This window comes from Erithacus rubecula (genome assembly GCF_903797595.1).
Source record: "Erithacus rubecula genome assembly, chromosome: 16".
Taxonomy (NCBI): domain Eukaryota; kingdom Metazoa; phylum Chordata; class Aves; order Passeriformes; family Muscicapidae; genus Erithacus; species Erithacus rubecula.
Genome location: NC_136668.1, coordinates 8,369,019 through 8,384,585, shown reverse-complemented (window position 1 = coordinate 8,384,585; position 15,567 = coordinate 8,369,019). Strand labels below are relative to the sequence as shown.

The following is a 15,567-nucleotide window of genomic DNA, read 5'->3' as shown; positions in this document are numbered from 1 at the left end:
GCAGGAAATTTGGATGAAGAATGATGCTTTTGCATATGGGAGCTGATCTTTCAGGGATTCACTGCAGCCTGCCTCATCCATACTATGCATTTATAAGCAGAACCATGTGCTAGATCTGTACCATAGTGCATTGTAATCTGAAAACATTCTATTTTGCTGAGTTTGAATACATGCATGTAGTTATATACCAGTTTCAGTACATGTCAATAGCCAAAATTAAATTTTCTCTACAACAGCTACTGCATTCAAGCGCTGTCAGAAGTCCCAGTCAGGAACATTTGGTGCTTCTACCTGAATTCTGCTCCTAGCAGAAAAACCTGAGCTCACCAGAACAGTAAAAAAACTGACGCTGCCAGATATAACCCCATTTTCAGCCACCCAATTAATTATGGAAAAGAGAGAAGGGCTTAAGCATGACACCAGCTTCAAGCCAGAAGTATTAATACCTTTTAGGTTTTCTAAATGCCACTGTTGCATTATAAAGAGCAGGATGCCAAAGGAGCCAAAATTTCTCAGCCCTTGGTTGGAGAGATCCTTCAATTACTGATGACTTTGTGTAGGAATTAATGCATTTACACTATAAATCTATTGCCTTGTCCAGGTGTTCCCATGTCCCCTAGTCCAGCTGTTCTAGGGAGCTAAATTAGCAACAGGAAACCCACTTCTGTGATGTCGTTTTACAGCATTTGATTCCTCACAATTGTTAACAGCCTGCAAGAAATCAACTGACCAGGGCAAAAACTGGTTTGCCTTAGAACAGGACTCCCACCCTGGACAAGGGACAAGCTCTGCCCTGCAGTTGAAACAACCTGGAACAACTGTGTGTCCCCCTGTTAAATCTCCTGGAGTTGCATTGCTGGGCGAGTTTGCCCCACAACAACCAGAGCTGCATCTGATTTGAATGAAACTTCAGACTTCACGATTTTCATGCCAACTATTCCAGAAGCAATGCCATTTTCTTCAACACCCTGTTATTTCACCCACCATCTCCACAGATTTTGCTTCAGTTCCAGAAGCAAACTTATTTTGAGGATATAGACTGTTTCCAAGTGGTTTTAGAAGGGCCACACACTTAAAATCCAGCACAGGCTTAAATCACAGACTTCAGCCACCCTCAAGTGAAGGTGTGCATCTCCAGCACCGTCATACTACTTATAAAAGAAAAATGCAAACAAGAGATCAGCACTGAAGATTCCAACGTTTTTCAGAAAACCATCCCTATAGTAATGCTTTCAAACAAATAACAAGAGAAAACTGAAACACAGCAGCAATAAAACCAAATCTGATGAGCTCTTCAAAAAGATCTCCAGCGATATCAGCTGGCAGGACTGTGTTGTCTATCCCAGAGCTACGGCAGCTGATCCCAGCCAGGGCTTTGCTGTGAACACGCTGAAGGCAGGAGGCTGCAGCCTTTCATATCCCAAAACAAAAGCCAAGTTCTGATTGCTGGGACAAGGAAGAAGATTTTTTGTTGTGGATACATTACTGTGTAATTACTGCAGATTTCATTTGCTTTCTTTTGAATACTACACCAGATACAAAGGCTGCATAGAGGTGGCAGCTTCTTTTGTTATTATCTAATGCTCTAGGTTTACATTTTAACAGTTAGTCCCCCAAAATACCAGGAATGTGTGTATCCATTGAAGGAAAAAACCCATATATTTCCCAACTGGGAGACAGGGAAATACAACTGATACTGCCAACCACTGCCACACTGATAGCAAGGAAAGTGTTTCACATAAAGTCTGAAGAAAAAAAAAAAGTAGTGTACCCATTTTCTCAATAAAATCAGGGTAAGAAAAATGGGAATAAGATCAGAAATTAATATTCCTGGATAAAGGACTATCCATGAGATGAAATGCAAAATTTCATAAAACACCCTGTTGCTAATATCCAAAAGTTAAAGACTTCTGTGGGTGTACATGCATAGAGATGTCAACACAACTATTTCATGATCATGAAATTGCTACTAGCCTGCATCCTCTCTGAATGGCTATTTTTAGGACCTGACCTTTCATGTGGTATAATGATGTGGATTTTACAAGAGCATTTATAATGTGTTTCATATGGTGTACAGTCCTGGAGAAATTGCTTTGTATCAGAGAAAGTGAAACAAAAAGGTTTGGATGTCTATTTAATTTTTTAAAATTTTATTTCTTATGTTATTGATTCAAGTTTCAATTTTGGGTTAACATGCATATTTATTTTATCTATTTATTTAATTTATCTAAGCACTCTAAGGAATAAGCAGCACAGCATGATGCAATCTTGCAAAACATCACTTGGATTTCTTAAACCCATATATTTTTTTGGATGGTGAGATTCAAAATCTGGCAATGCCACAGGATGTAAATTGTATCAGGAAGCCAAAGCTCAAAGGCCAATTTTTGAGCTAAGGTTTGGTGGTGTCAGGGGTTGTGCTGTGTCTCTCACTTAGAATCCAAAGACAACAACTCTTCCTCACTATCCCAACTCCCATAGCAGTAATTCCAGTAGCAGGTAACAAGAACCACCTCATCAGCCTCTCCACACTAAGAACAACAAATTTTCATGTGGTAGATCTTACAATGGTTTATTTCCTAAACATGAAAGCAATCTCCGCAGTGCCATATCCTCACAGTGTCAGAACAAAAATTTCACATTTCTGATCCTTTTTGAGCATTTTGCTGCAAAGAGTCTCTTCCCAGCGATTCACAGAGTCTTTTCCCAAGTGCCTTTATAATCACAGCCCCCTTGTGCCCAGTCAAACACACTTTATGACCTTGGGTTTTTACATTTTACTTTTGTGTGGGCCCCATCAGAGCAGAACCCAGTTTGTGCTCATGTACGCTCCTCCTCAGAGCAAACCACAGCAGAAAACAAATTCAGCATAGAGCACACAAGCTGAATCACTTAAAAAAACAAAAACAAAAAACAAAAAAGTAAGTCTTTTTTTGGTCAGTCTGTGATTACTATGTAGCTCTTCAAGGCAGATGTGTACTTTATGTATTACAGTTCCAGATTTTTCAATGGAACAAAGGAGATACTGTTAAACCTTTTTTTTGCCTATCATTTAATCAAATGCAAAGTTGTTATAACCGGAGGGGAAAAGTGCTCTAGATTCTAGTATCCAGTTTTACTTTGGTTTCAAAAACTTACCACAGCATTGTTGAGTTTATTGTTTTCTTTCACAAAATACTAATTTTGGGACCCCGTGAAACACAATGAAACAGATTCTTTTCATGGCAGCTGAGCTGTGTTTAGCACAGAGGTGGAGAACAGGAGAGGAGCAGTGATTTAAAGCCACTTTGGTGACCTCTTGCCCAGCACCTCCAGCCAGCAGGATGCTCTGGATGGGAAGAGCTGATTTTGTCATGTTTTTACTAACCTTTTTCCTGAACAAGTGTCCTATTTTCTCCATGAAGCCACTTAACAGAAGGGGTGGTAGTGGAAGACCACTGCCAATGAAGAATTCCCATCTTCATTGGGAATGATGATAAATAGCATGTCCAGAGAAGGGCAATGGAGCTGATGAAGGGTCTGGAGCACATGTCTGATGGGGAGCAGCTGAGGGAGATGGGGGCTCAGCCTGGAGAAAAGAACATTCAGGGGGGACCTCCTTGCTGTCTAAAACTACCTGAAAGGGGGTAGAGACAGATTTTGGTGGGGCTTCAGTCTTTTCTCCCAAGTAAGAGGCAACAGGACAAGGCAATGGCCTCAAGTTACACCAGGGGGACATAAGAATGGATGGCAGGGAAAATTCCTTCACTGAAGAAGCTGACAAGCCCTGTTCAGGGAAGTGGTGGAGTCACTATTACTGAAGAAATTTAGAAGATGTGTACATGTTGGACTTCGGGACATGTTTTAGTGGTAGCCTTGTCAGTTCTGGGTTAAAGATTAGACTCAATGATCTTAGACAGCTTTTCCAGCACAAATTATTTTTATGATCTTAAATTATAAAGACTCAAAGGTAAAAACCAGTGACAGAGCAGTGCTGAGTTGTTCTGTAAAGAAGTGAAGGTACGAGCTTTTTGTCCAAGATAACTGACCAAGAAAATGATCCTGCTGTAATCAAGCCTTAGAGGCACATCGTGCTGCAAACCCTTCCTGCATGAAACAAAGTCATGCAGGGTTTGTGAGCCACCAGCATGTGCTGAACTGGCAGTGTCACGGTGAGAACAAGACCTTGGTTGATGTTCACAGAGGGTTTAGTTCAGACTTTGCAGGTTCTTTGGACATCCACCCCATGAAACACTCACAGTGCCTGGGGCCTGAAGGGAGCTGTGCCCTCTCGGACAGACCACTGGACAAGCCAGCAGACACAACAGGCACCCAGTCTTTACTGATTCAGCCGGATTCAAACCAGAAACTAGGAAGTGAACAGCTCTGTATCCTGTATCCAACCCTCTGAGTCACCTGTTCACCTACCAAACCTTTGTTTCATCCTCCAGACACAGAGACTAATGAGCAAGTATCCTGTTATAGCCTATTTTTTTAAACAAGAAATTCAAAGAACAGCACAGGAAAGAGCCAAGACGGGGGACTTGGATGTCCCTGCTTGGAAGCAGCCTGGGATTTGATCAGGCTGAGTTGTCCCTGCTGCAGTGGCTCTGCAAAGAGTTCAGGAAGCAACTTGTACCTACTCTCCTATTGCTGTGCCCTCCACCCACCACTGGTAAACAATGAGGTAAGAGCATGTGTACATCAGAGATGCTGACATAAGCCATCTCCCTGAGCAGTGAGGTGGAATAGCAAAGGCATGGGAAACCAAGGGCCCTGAGCAACCTGGTCTAGGGACTGGTATCCCTGCCCATCGCTGGGGGTTGGAATGGGATGATCTTTAAGGTCCCTTTCAACTCAAACCATTCAGTGTTTCTATGAAATGGGCAGCAAACAGGAGAGGGAGCTGCAGCAGCTGTGGCCAAAGCCTCAAGGGATGGGATAAAGAGGAGCTCCCACAGTAGCCATGCCCTTCAAGAAGACAGTTCTGCCACCTAGTCCTTCTTCCAATCAATGGAACAGACAGGGGATGATAATCCTTGAAGATTTGTTAAGGAAATTGTGACTCAGACATGGTGCAGGAGATTTTAGTAAGTGAGGAGCAGCACGTGCATGACTATTGTTCACCCAAACCCCCTCTGTCCAGCACAGCCTCCCCCTGAGAGTAACAATGCTCACAAGTGCTTGGGTCCTTCCTCACCTTCTCTGTGGTGAATTGGCAAGGGGGCCCAAAGGCCAACCCATAGGAAACAAAGACTAAATTTGGTCTTGATGAATCACAGTCAAAAGGCAGATAAAGAATTGCAGATGTGAAATAAATGGCAAGCTGTAGATGCTTCCTCAAAACTGTTGATGTCTCTCAGCATTAGGCTCTGCTCTGCCCATAACCACCATGCCATGCACACAGACACACACAGTCCACACCAGATTGCCATCTTAGGTGTGCAGCTCTCACCAGCCCATATCCCAAAATCCTGCTTCCCTTGCAGATCACGCTACAGATAGAGAGGGTTCAGCCTGTGATTAGGATCTGGCCCTGTGCAGAAGATCTCTGAGAGCAGGCAGGGAGTCATCCCTCCGGAGCCAGCAGTGTCTGTTTAGTCACAGGAGCACACGCGGCGTTACCTGACTGGGCACCTGCGACAGCCAACGCCAGCACACCCCTCTGCATGATCAGCCAGGGTTTGCACCCTGTGCAGGAATTTAATGTACCAATAGAGCCATGGCAACACATGAGTGAGCACATTGCAGAGCCCCTCCTGCTCCCCCTTCTCTCAGTTCCAGCTCTGGGTATCAGAGCAGCTCTGCACATGCCATGTGCCACTCAAACCCAAACCACTTCGCTCTTCACAGTTAAAACTTCAAAACCACTAATCATTAACATGGATGAGTTTGGGAACTTGAGTTAAGTTTCTGCTTTTCTCTCCAGATTCTCAACCGGTCAAGCCCATAAAATTTCATACACAGCAATGGTTGGGAATTTGCAGGAACACTGCCTTTATGATACATATCTCATAGCAACTCCTCGCCAACAAAGCATCCCATGCCTGGGAAGGCAGTTCCAGGGCAGCCTGAGAAGGAATCCCAGTGGGAGACCAGATATTGTTGAACTGTCTGAATCATGTGCACACTTATTCACATGCACAGATTTACATAAAACTTGCTTTTGTTTCCCTGTGACATTTTGCTTTCTCTTTTTTCCATTCCAGACAATTTTAAAAATAAGGTTATATGAGACCACACACATCCAGTGCTGTATCATGTCGCTGCTTCTTAAGTAGAACTCTCTAATTTATTTCAAAGGGAAGTTGTGCTTCAAAATTGAGGGTGTGATATGAACTCAGAAATTAACACAAGAATTTTCCTTGGGGGAAACCAAGACTGAATCAGACATGCAATAAATGACCTCGTAAGCCCTGTGCCTTGGTATATCCATGTATCCAAAACTGTGCTTGAACATAAAATAATATTTTCACCATTATCTTATTTCAAGCTAGGTAGAAGAGCAAACAGAAGTGGATTTCCTTTCATTAGGAGGGAACAATTATTCATGTGTCTGTCTGCCAGGAGGTCCATCAGCAGCCACCACACTCCTAACGCTTTCTGCTGGGAATGTAACAATTCATGGGGACAGGGAACCAGCCTAGTGAGGTCCCACAGTGCAAGCCTGCTGCCAGGGAACCTGGCTGGGATGCTGCTCTCCCACAGCAGCAGCCACTGCTGGGAACACACAGAGCTACTGTTGGCTTCCAGCTGCCTCCTTCCTCCCTCCACACACGACATCTGGAGAGGGATGGGATGCAGCAGTCCTCTCACAGCGACTAATCCCCATCACACGGTGACTCTGGGGAGTTTTCCCACTGGTTTCAACAAGATCAGAACTCAACACAGGAAAAAGCAATGCTAAACTATTGCCCTGACAGTGCAAGTCAGGACAGAAAGGCAGAGAAGCAGCTGAGCTGCAGATTTCCTTCCGCCAGCTGCTGTGGGGCCACAGTCTCCTCCTGCAGAGGGATGGAGCAGCCTTGGGGAAGGAGACACAGCAGAAGCAGCCATGTCCTGGGGCTCAGCTGCTGCTGCTTCAACTGCTGTCCACTGAAGAGCAGCCCCAGACTGTAGCTCCATGCTTTTTGACCTCGTGTTAGGCATTTGGGCCCTGTGGCCCCAGGCCAGCAGTGACTGCACTTTCATCTTGCCCTGCTCAAGGGGACATTTCATACCCTCTGAACAAGCTCAAGGAGCCCAGTGGACCACAGGGACCAGGCTCTGAAAAACAACATTATTTGTGAGTCTTATTTGGGGACTTCAGCTGTGCAGGGCTTGGGAAGGTACCCCCACTCCCTGCTCCCATGTAAACTCTGGTTTGACAAATTAGTAACTAAGAAAATGAGCTAGTGTCTGTTTTCCAAAGAAAAATAGGCTCTTGCACTTCTGTTTCTCACACAGACAGAAAGTCCAGTGCCTCAGCTTTACATGCAGAGCGTTTAAATTCTGCTTTTACACTCCTCACACACTCACCAAACACATCTGAAGTGCATAAAAGGTGTGAGGAGCTCCCATCACATCTCTGCCATCAATGGGAGCAGGGAGACCTCGTGCCCTATATACAGGGCAGCATGGCTCATTCCCGTATTTTATAAACCTATTTACAAAAAGAACTTAAAGGAACTTATAAGAGCTTCTTTCACCATTTAACTACCACATCGTACAAGATATAACAATGTTCAGAAAACCCCCTCAGGTCTAAATTCAATTATACAACTGTAGCAAGAAAAATATTTTAATCTGATCAAAGTGTTAACATGTTTGACCATGTCTGACCTCTAATGTTTGTAACCACCTAAAAGGCTGCTGTTCTTACTAAGGATGTACCTTAATTTGATTTAAAGTCATTTGTACTATTTAAAAAAGGATATAGTTTTATGATTTTATATTTAATTTAGAAAAACAGTTCCTCAACTTGTTCATATTCTTTGGAAGTTTCTTGCAGATTTTTAACCCGTAAGTCCTATATATTTCACTCTGGGAAAAGCTGGACTTTGCATAAGATGTGACAAAGTGGAGCCTTGAACAACCACACACACAGCAGCTGAGAGCCAGGTGAGAGATGGCTCTCCTGGGGCCTCGCAGAGTGTCAGAATTTCAGATGCACACACAGGCTCAGCCAAGATGCTCTTAAACACTCTTAGCCTGGCAGCTGATGGGATTCACAGCTCCCAGAACAAGGGACATCTGGGCTCAGCCCTCTGCCTTGTCCTCAGCTCCAGAAGCACCTTCACCCTGCCCATGCCCCCAGCAACAGCTCTACTGCCAGTCCAGGAAACCTGTGCCTGCCCAAACCAGCAGCACTCCAGCTGAATCATCCCACACTGGCATTTGCCACCTTCAGCCAAGGAGGGCCACCCTGCTGCAGGAAGCTCCTGCCACCCTCTCTGCTGCTGGCCCTCCAGGGACCATCACAGGGCTTGGCCTGGCTGCTGATGGCAGGTACCCAGCCATCCTCAGAGCATCACTGGAGCAGCAGCAAAACACGTAAATAGCACGGCTGGGCTTGTTTTGGTAAAAAGAGGCAATTTTGGCTGGGAGATGTGGGGACCTGAGCAGGATGCTCGGGTGAGCAGCATAACAGTTAGTGGCTACAAACCCTTGAGGGAAACAAAGCAAAAGTAGTGCTGCTGACAAAATCAGAAAGAAAATAGGAAAGCAGCACCCCAGTACTGCTGGTAGCAACACACCCAGTCAGGCAGGCGCTGGAGCCAGTCCAGAGGCACTTGCAGCTCTCTCACAGGGTTCGTGGGGAGCCCACTGAAAAAAATGTGGTTTTATAGAGCGTTGCAGGGCAGGGGTTTAGCCCCAGCCTCAGTGCTGGCTGCTCTGTGTCTTTCAGGGAGTTATACTCTATTTTCAATCAGGTAGATTACTGTTTTCAATGGAAAGCCCTGACAGTTTGCCAAAGTACTCCTGGCTTAATTTTTTAATTGATTTTTTTTTTTTTAAGATTCTGAAATTAATCCCACTCACAAACAACTGTTTCCAGGAAGCCTCATTAACCAAAACACAATCTCCACTATCAAGTGCACGCATGATTGTGATACGTAATCCTGTTCACTCACACAACCCTCCTCCCCGACTCTACTTGTGCTAAACTGTTAATTAAACACACTTTTATGGATGGTTAAGGATCTGCAATCTTCAGTCACAGATCTGACCGCCTCAATTATTGGAAGCAGCCACCGGATTATAGCCCACACTTTATATAATGTACACAGCAGCAATAAATCTATATGAGAGCAATCCATAATTTACCATGATAATCTCTGCACAGTCAATAGAAATATAAGACAAAATTGCCCAGAATAATATATCGACATAGTTATTGCAATAAGTTGAAAACCAGCAAGACCAGCTTCATCTGAGGAAGAAATCTTCTCCTGTCCGCTAGGTAACAGATTTTTAACTGAAAACATCAAATCAGCTCTTCATAAACCAAGGCCTAAAAGAAGCTGTTTGAGGCACAGGATGATTTTGGTGGCTCTCAAGGGGATGGGATCATTCCTTCTCTGCTACTTGTGTCTTCTCCCCTTCGGGTTCTGCACAGTCTATTTGCTCCTGTCTGCTGCTCTGACAGCAACTGCTTGGATTTTGTTACCAAGGGAAAAGGTGATTCCTAAACCACATTCTACTTTATAGCCTAGCTGCTAATAAATAGTCTATTGCACTTTGCTGCCCATCTAGGACGAGTTTAATATTAGAAGAAATATTCCACCATAGCAAAAAGATGCTGGACTAAGGTAACTCTGGACTTACCCAGATTCTATTTCAGGGAGCAAATTAAGTATATTTACCTAAGACAAATTTAAAAGCATTTAAAGTTGATCAGGAAGAGAAGCTTAATGTTTTGGGGAATGAGTGGGATACCTGGTACCTGGATAAGGTGGGATGCACCAGAAGAAATGCTTATTTGGGTTACAACAACATAAGTTGGCCCTGCCCTGCAAACACATCTTTTCTTGCTGTAAACTGAAGGAAGACTTAAACATTTAGGGATAGATTCTTGGTATCTGCAAACTTCAGCAAAGTTCCAGAAGTCTGCAGCTAGGAAAACTGAATCCCCTATGAAAAGTTGTCTGGGGTACAGGCAGGCTCTTGCAGGGACCTGTCTCCTGCCACCCAGGCCAGCTGGGTCAGGTGTGAGGGTAGGGCACTGATTTCCACAAATAATTCTGAGTTTCATACTCCACAGTCCATCAATTTTTCACAACACTAGTTTTACATCCTACCCCTCTTGTGAACAAATGACTGGAATTAAGGACAGGTTAACACATTCTTTTGAACTTTATCCCTTTAGAGGGTAAAACCTGAATCTGAAATAAACCAAATTACTTTCTGTCCTCACTTGCTGATGGCTAATGCAGAACAATGTCTGAAACAAACGCAGCAGACACCAGCATCGACTGTCTGCTACAATGTCAGGACATTATTTTCTAAAGTTCTGATCAAGATGGTGATGGGATAAGACAGCTTTTGTAAAGAACACTTTAGTTTAATCATTCGGATAGAAAAACTTAGAAACATAAGAACATACAGAATTACTAAAGCTGATTTAAACTCAGAAGGAAAAACTTGACAGGAAGAAGAGGGGAATAGTCCTCCAGCAGCACAAAGCCTTTTCCTAAAAACCTCTATTGCCATTTTAGAAGCACAAGATCCATTTTCTGGGCCATTATCCACAACAGAGCCCTAACACATAGCGTGCCATAGCATGGCTGTTTTACAGGCAGACTCAAACTCGGCATATCCCCGAACACAAGCACAAAGACCAGGAGCTGCTCCTTCCTTCTGTGACCCAGAAAAAGGAAGGAACATTCTTCCATGAGATACTAGGATTTGACTGCTAGAAGAGTAAAGCCAAACCTAGAGGATGAGGAGACTGGAAAAGCAGCTCCTCCAGCAGATTCAGACGAAGCGGGCGCTTCCTGCTGAGCATCTTTGCCCCTTCCCCACACTGCTTCTGCTTCCAGCTTGGACAGAACAGTGTCCAGGCATTTCAGAAACTAGGCTCCAATTTATCAGGAATAAAGCATGTGTAGGTGCCTACACAACACCTGCAACATACTTCAGCAGTGAGAGAGGCCACAAAACTTCTCCATAAGGAGAGGAGAAACTCACCAGAGGTGACATAGATCCATTGGGCAGATACGGATCTGAGAGCATCAGGAAAGGGTAACCAGAATAGGCAGATCCTTTATACATTCCCGGGTCCTGATGCTTCATACCTGCTGAAATCAACGTTCCCTGTCAAAATTCGTCCTATGACAGGTGACTCCTCCGCTTGAAAGGGGTCCCCAAAGAGGTTACAGTATGCTGTGGGAGTCTTTTTGTCCCATACTCCTCAGAGAAGGTGTTGGGGAGCACCAGGGTCCCCCATGGGTACGGACTCCCACAGTGGGGACACCGGGAAGCCTCGGTGCTGTCAGGAGTAGCTTTCCCGCTGGGGGCTGTGGTGACCAGGCTGGCATCCCTCACTCCGGGTGTGTCAGGGTGATGGGCTGGGGAACCGGGGGCTCAAGCACTAGACGGGGCGCACTGGGGAAGCCCAGCGGGAGCCGGGAATGGGGAGAGGGGGACACACCGAAACACGCGGAGATTGTTGTGACTAACCATCATCCATGTGGTCCGGGAGCTTCTCCTGGTACACCCTCTGCGGATCCTGCACTCGGCGGAGGGCCTGCACGGGGAGGAGAGAGAGGGGCAGCGCGGGGGCGTGGGGCGGGGGCCGCGCGGGGCGGGGGGCGCGGAGCCCGAGCGGGGCCGGCCCGGCCCGGCTCACCTCGGCATCGGCGGCGGCGGCGCCCGGGCTGCCGCTGCCCTCCGACTCGTTCACCAGCGAGGACTTGAGGTCGGCCAGGTCGCGCTCGGTGAAGGCGTTCTCAGGGATCTTCTCCTCCTGCTCGCCCTCGTCCTTGAAGGCCAGCATCTCGTCCGTGGCGCCCAGGTCGTCCCCGCCGCCGCTGCCCAGCTGCGGCATTTTCCTCCCGCCGCTCCCTCCCCGCCGCGCAGCAACTTTCCCGGCGAGTATTGTTCTCCCGGATCAAGCCCTTCGCAATTATTATTTTTTTTTTCCCCCTCCGTCAATTTTTTTTTCCCTCCTCTTAAGAAAATAAAAAATAAAAAAAAGCTCCCTCTTGAATTTTTTTTTCTTTCTAAAGTTTTTTTCTCCTTTCCTTTTAACTTTTAAACTTTTTTTCCCCCTTTAATTTCGTTCCCCCTTTCCAAATTCCCTTGAAATCCTTCCTTTAAAAAATAATTAAAAAACTAGAATTGCTTTTCCCTCGTCACTCTTTTCTTTGCCCCCCCCTTGTTCCCTCCCCGCTCCGGCGGCTCGCGGGGGGCTCGGCAGGCTGCGGGCGGGCAGGGTCGCGGGATGCCGGGCTCCTCCACGGGCCCCCCCGTGCCGCCGCCGCCCCCCCGCCCTCCGAGCCCCAGGAAGTTTGGCTGGAGCAGCGGGCGCCGGCGGCTGGCGGAGCACGGAGCGCCCGGTCCGACTGCGAGCGCGGCGGCGCGGCGGGCGAGCGCTGCGACATCAAAGCGGCCGCCGGGTGATTGGCAGCGCCGGGGCGGGGCCGGGGGCGGGCACACACGGGGACACACACACACGCACGGACACACAGACACGCAGAGGAGGACAGGGGTACGCTCGCTGACACGCAGGCACACGCGCTGCCGTGCCAAGTCCCTGCATTAAAGGCACAGCCAGCCCCACGCCGTCCCCCCGAACTCGGTGTGCCGAGGATGGGCAGCCCCGGGGGCTCGGGGCAGCCCCGGGTGTGTGTGCACATCTGTGACACACAAGGTGTGCTGCTCGCACATCCGCACACGCACCTGCGCCCACCTGTGTGCACACATGCCTGCGCACATGGACATTGCTCGCGCACACATCTGAGCACACACACCCACTCCCCGTGCACATCTGTGCCCATCCAGATTCCTGCACACGCTTCTGTGCACGCACATCTGCACACAGACGTGGCACAGCTCACCTGCACCTACTCCTGCGTGCCCAGAGCTGAGCACGCAGATGCACATGGTGCTTACTCACATGCACACAGCTGCACGCACACATCGCACATGTACACATACGTGTGTGTGCACACACATCAGCGTGTGTCAGGGTCTGCACCACACCACAGGTCTCTACAGGCGTGTGTGTGTGTGTACAGCACACACCCATGTACTCACACTGCAGCCACAGCCGCACATCTGGCACACAAAGCAGCACACAGCAGTGGGATCCACACACAACCCTGCACACATCAGCACAAAAGGACACGTAACTGCACACATCGGCATGCACAGCTACACATCTGGCACGCACAGACATCTGTACACACACACCTGCACACACAAACATCTGCATGCTCACAAACACCTGTGAATCTGCAAGCACAGGTCATCAGCACATGACTAAACACAGAGGGCAGAAGGCCCTACGTGGTACTGCTGACACACATCAGCCCATGTGTGTGCACAGACACGTCAGCTCCTAGGGGTGTGTGCTCACATGAGAACACATCGACTCGTGTGTGCACACACTGAGACATCGGCACGTGTGTGTGCACAGAGACATGCATGAGCACATGTGTACACAGTAAGACATCAGGATGTGTATGTGTGCACACACACACCTCAGCACGTACATGTGTGCACTGAAACCCATCAGGATGCGTGTACAAACACACACTGCAACATCAGGACAGACAGACATGAACACGCACATGCACACACACTGAGACACATCAGGGCACACATCTGAGCACAGGCACACACAGCACACGTGTACACACCCACCCACACACACACCCACTCCCCAGCTGCCCATTCCCAGCTGTGGGGGCAGACACACCCGTGTCACACGTGGGTGCCGCTGCCACCCGCCCTGCACACCCCGGGCACAGGTGATGCTCCCGCCATCAGCCCCTCTGCAGCACAGACGGGACGTGGGGTGGCAGAAAATTATTAGTTTTCCTGCCTGGCCCCGAGGGTCAGGAAACAAGAAATTACCATCTTCGCAGCCCATTTCGAAGGCACTAGACACTTGTGTGTCGGCGTCGGAGGGTTTTTTAAGCAGTTCCCATGGAAAAGGAAACTCCTCATCTCTTCTGATCACACACGACAGGTCCTGTGCATGTCTCCAGTAGCTTAAAACAACACACCGATATTTATTTTCCTTAATTAAGATTGCATAAGATAGCCCTGGGTCCTGGAGGCTTTGCTACAGACTGTAATGACGCCATGTAAATTGTTTTTTATGACCCAATATACAACATATTGTCACATTCAGCCCTTGAATAGGAAGCTAAAAATCTTGGTCCCTATTTTTCTTGTTAATTAGGGTATTATTACTAGGGATATAATCTCATTACTTTTTGGGGAGGAGAAGAACTAGTTGGAGCCACTTTGAAAAGTACTCGAATATATTTAAATGGAGCAAAATCTGTCTTTCTCCTAATTGCTAATTTTGCATGACACAGAATTATTGTTCTGATTTTGGGGTACAGTTGATGCTGGGCTGAAGAAGATGGGAGAAGGGAAGGATGCTGTTTGCGTTTTTCCTGCTCACTTTTCTCCTCCAAATGAATGAGCTGCCCCATAGGAAACTCCGTCGGCAAATTTCCATTCTTTTAAACATCCCAAAAATAAAACAAGATGCAGCCACTTTGAGGAATAATCATTTGAATGAAATATTTGCTACTTTAAGATTTTTTTTTCCTTCTTCTTTCAGATGATCCTCTTGTTTTGCATGTGAAAAAAATCGTCTGAGATTTACAGCCCTCCCAAATGGAGATAAAGCCTTGGCAATGAGTTGGAAACCTGTTGTAATCTGTGATCCAGGAAACAAAGAGCCTCATTAATGCAGAGACTTTGGTGAGCCTTTGATGTTAGCTAGCATAGCATTCACTCTCAGTTCCATTTGCATTTAAACATTCATAAAAACATCATCTCTGCTTCCTTTGCCTTAAGCAATTTAGGAGTAAAGTATAGCTTCTATTTAAAGAAACCCACTGTGGTGAGGCTTAGAATACAAATATCACATAATCTTCAAGCAGAGCAAATATTTTATCCTACATTTTTGGTGGGCACATTTAATAATATTATATGTAAGACCCAAAATAAAACATCCATCTTATTTTCATTAACCTTACACCACATATTCTAGTCAAAAGAGAAAACGGGCCCTGTTAATTCTAAATATACTACATACCAATTTGTGGAAGGAAGAGAATCCACAGGATTTTACATTATTGACAAGAGCTGAATTTTTGAAAACTGTGTGCCTACAGCAAGGTGCCTAAATCTGTATTTAGGCACACAACACTGAAAACTGTCAGGTTTTTATATATATATATATATATATATATATGTATATGTGTGTATATATATTTATCTGGAACTGCAGAATATTCATCCTGGTTTAAAAATGGAATAGAAAAATATTATTTTAATTTTTTAAGTTTTATTTATAACAGAATCAGAAAAGTAAACAAACAACCAAACAACCCCCTAACACATGAAGATTTTCTTCCAAGG

At 46.2% G+C, this 15,567-nt stretch overlaps 1 protein-coding gene across 1 annotated transcript in view; it reads right to left on the bottom strand.

Moving 5' to 3' along the window:
- Window positions 1-12,573, bottom strand: part of TCF7 (transcription factor 7) — a 67,609-nt gene extending 55,036 nt beyond the window's left edge. The window contains 3 exon segments of the mRNA XM_079319414.1: window positions 11,149-11,258; window positions 11,641-11,707; window positions 11,810-12,573. Coding sequence (XP_079175540.1) covers window positions 11,149-11,258; window positions 11,641-11,707; window positions 11,810-12,007 — 375 coding nt within the window. The 5' untranslated portion in view covers window positions 12,008-12,573.
- Window positions 12,574-15,567: the final 2,994 nt, after the last annotated feature.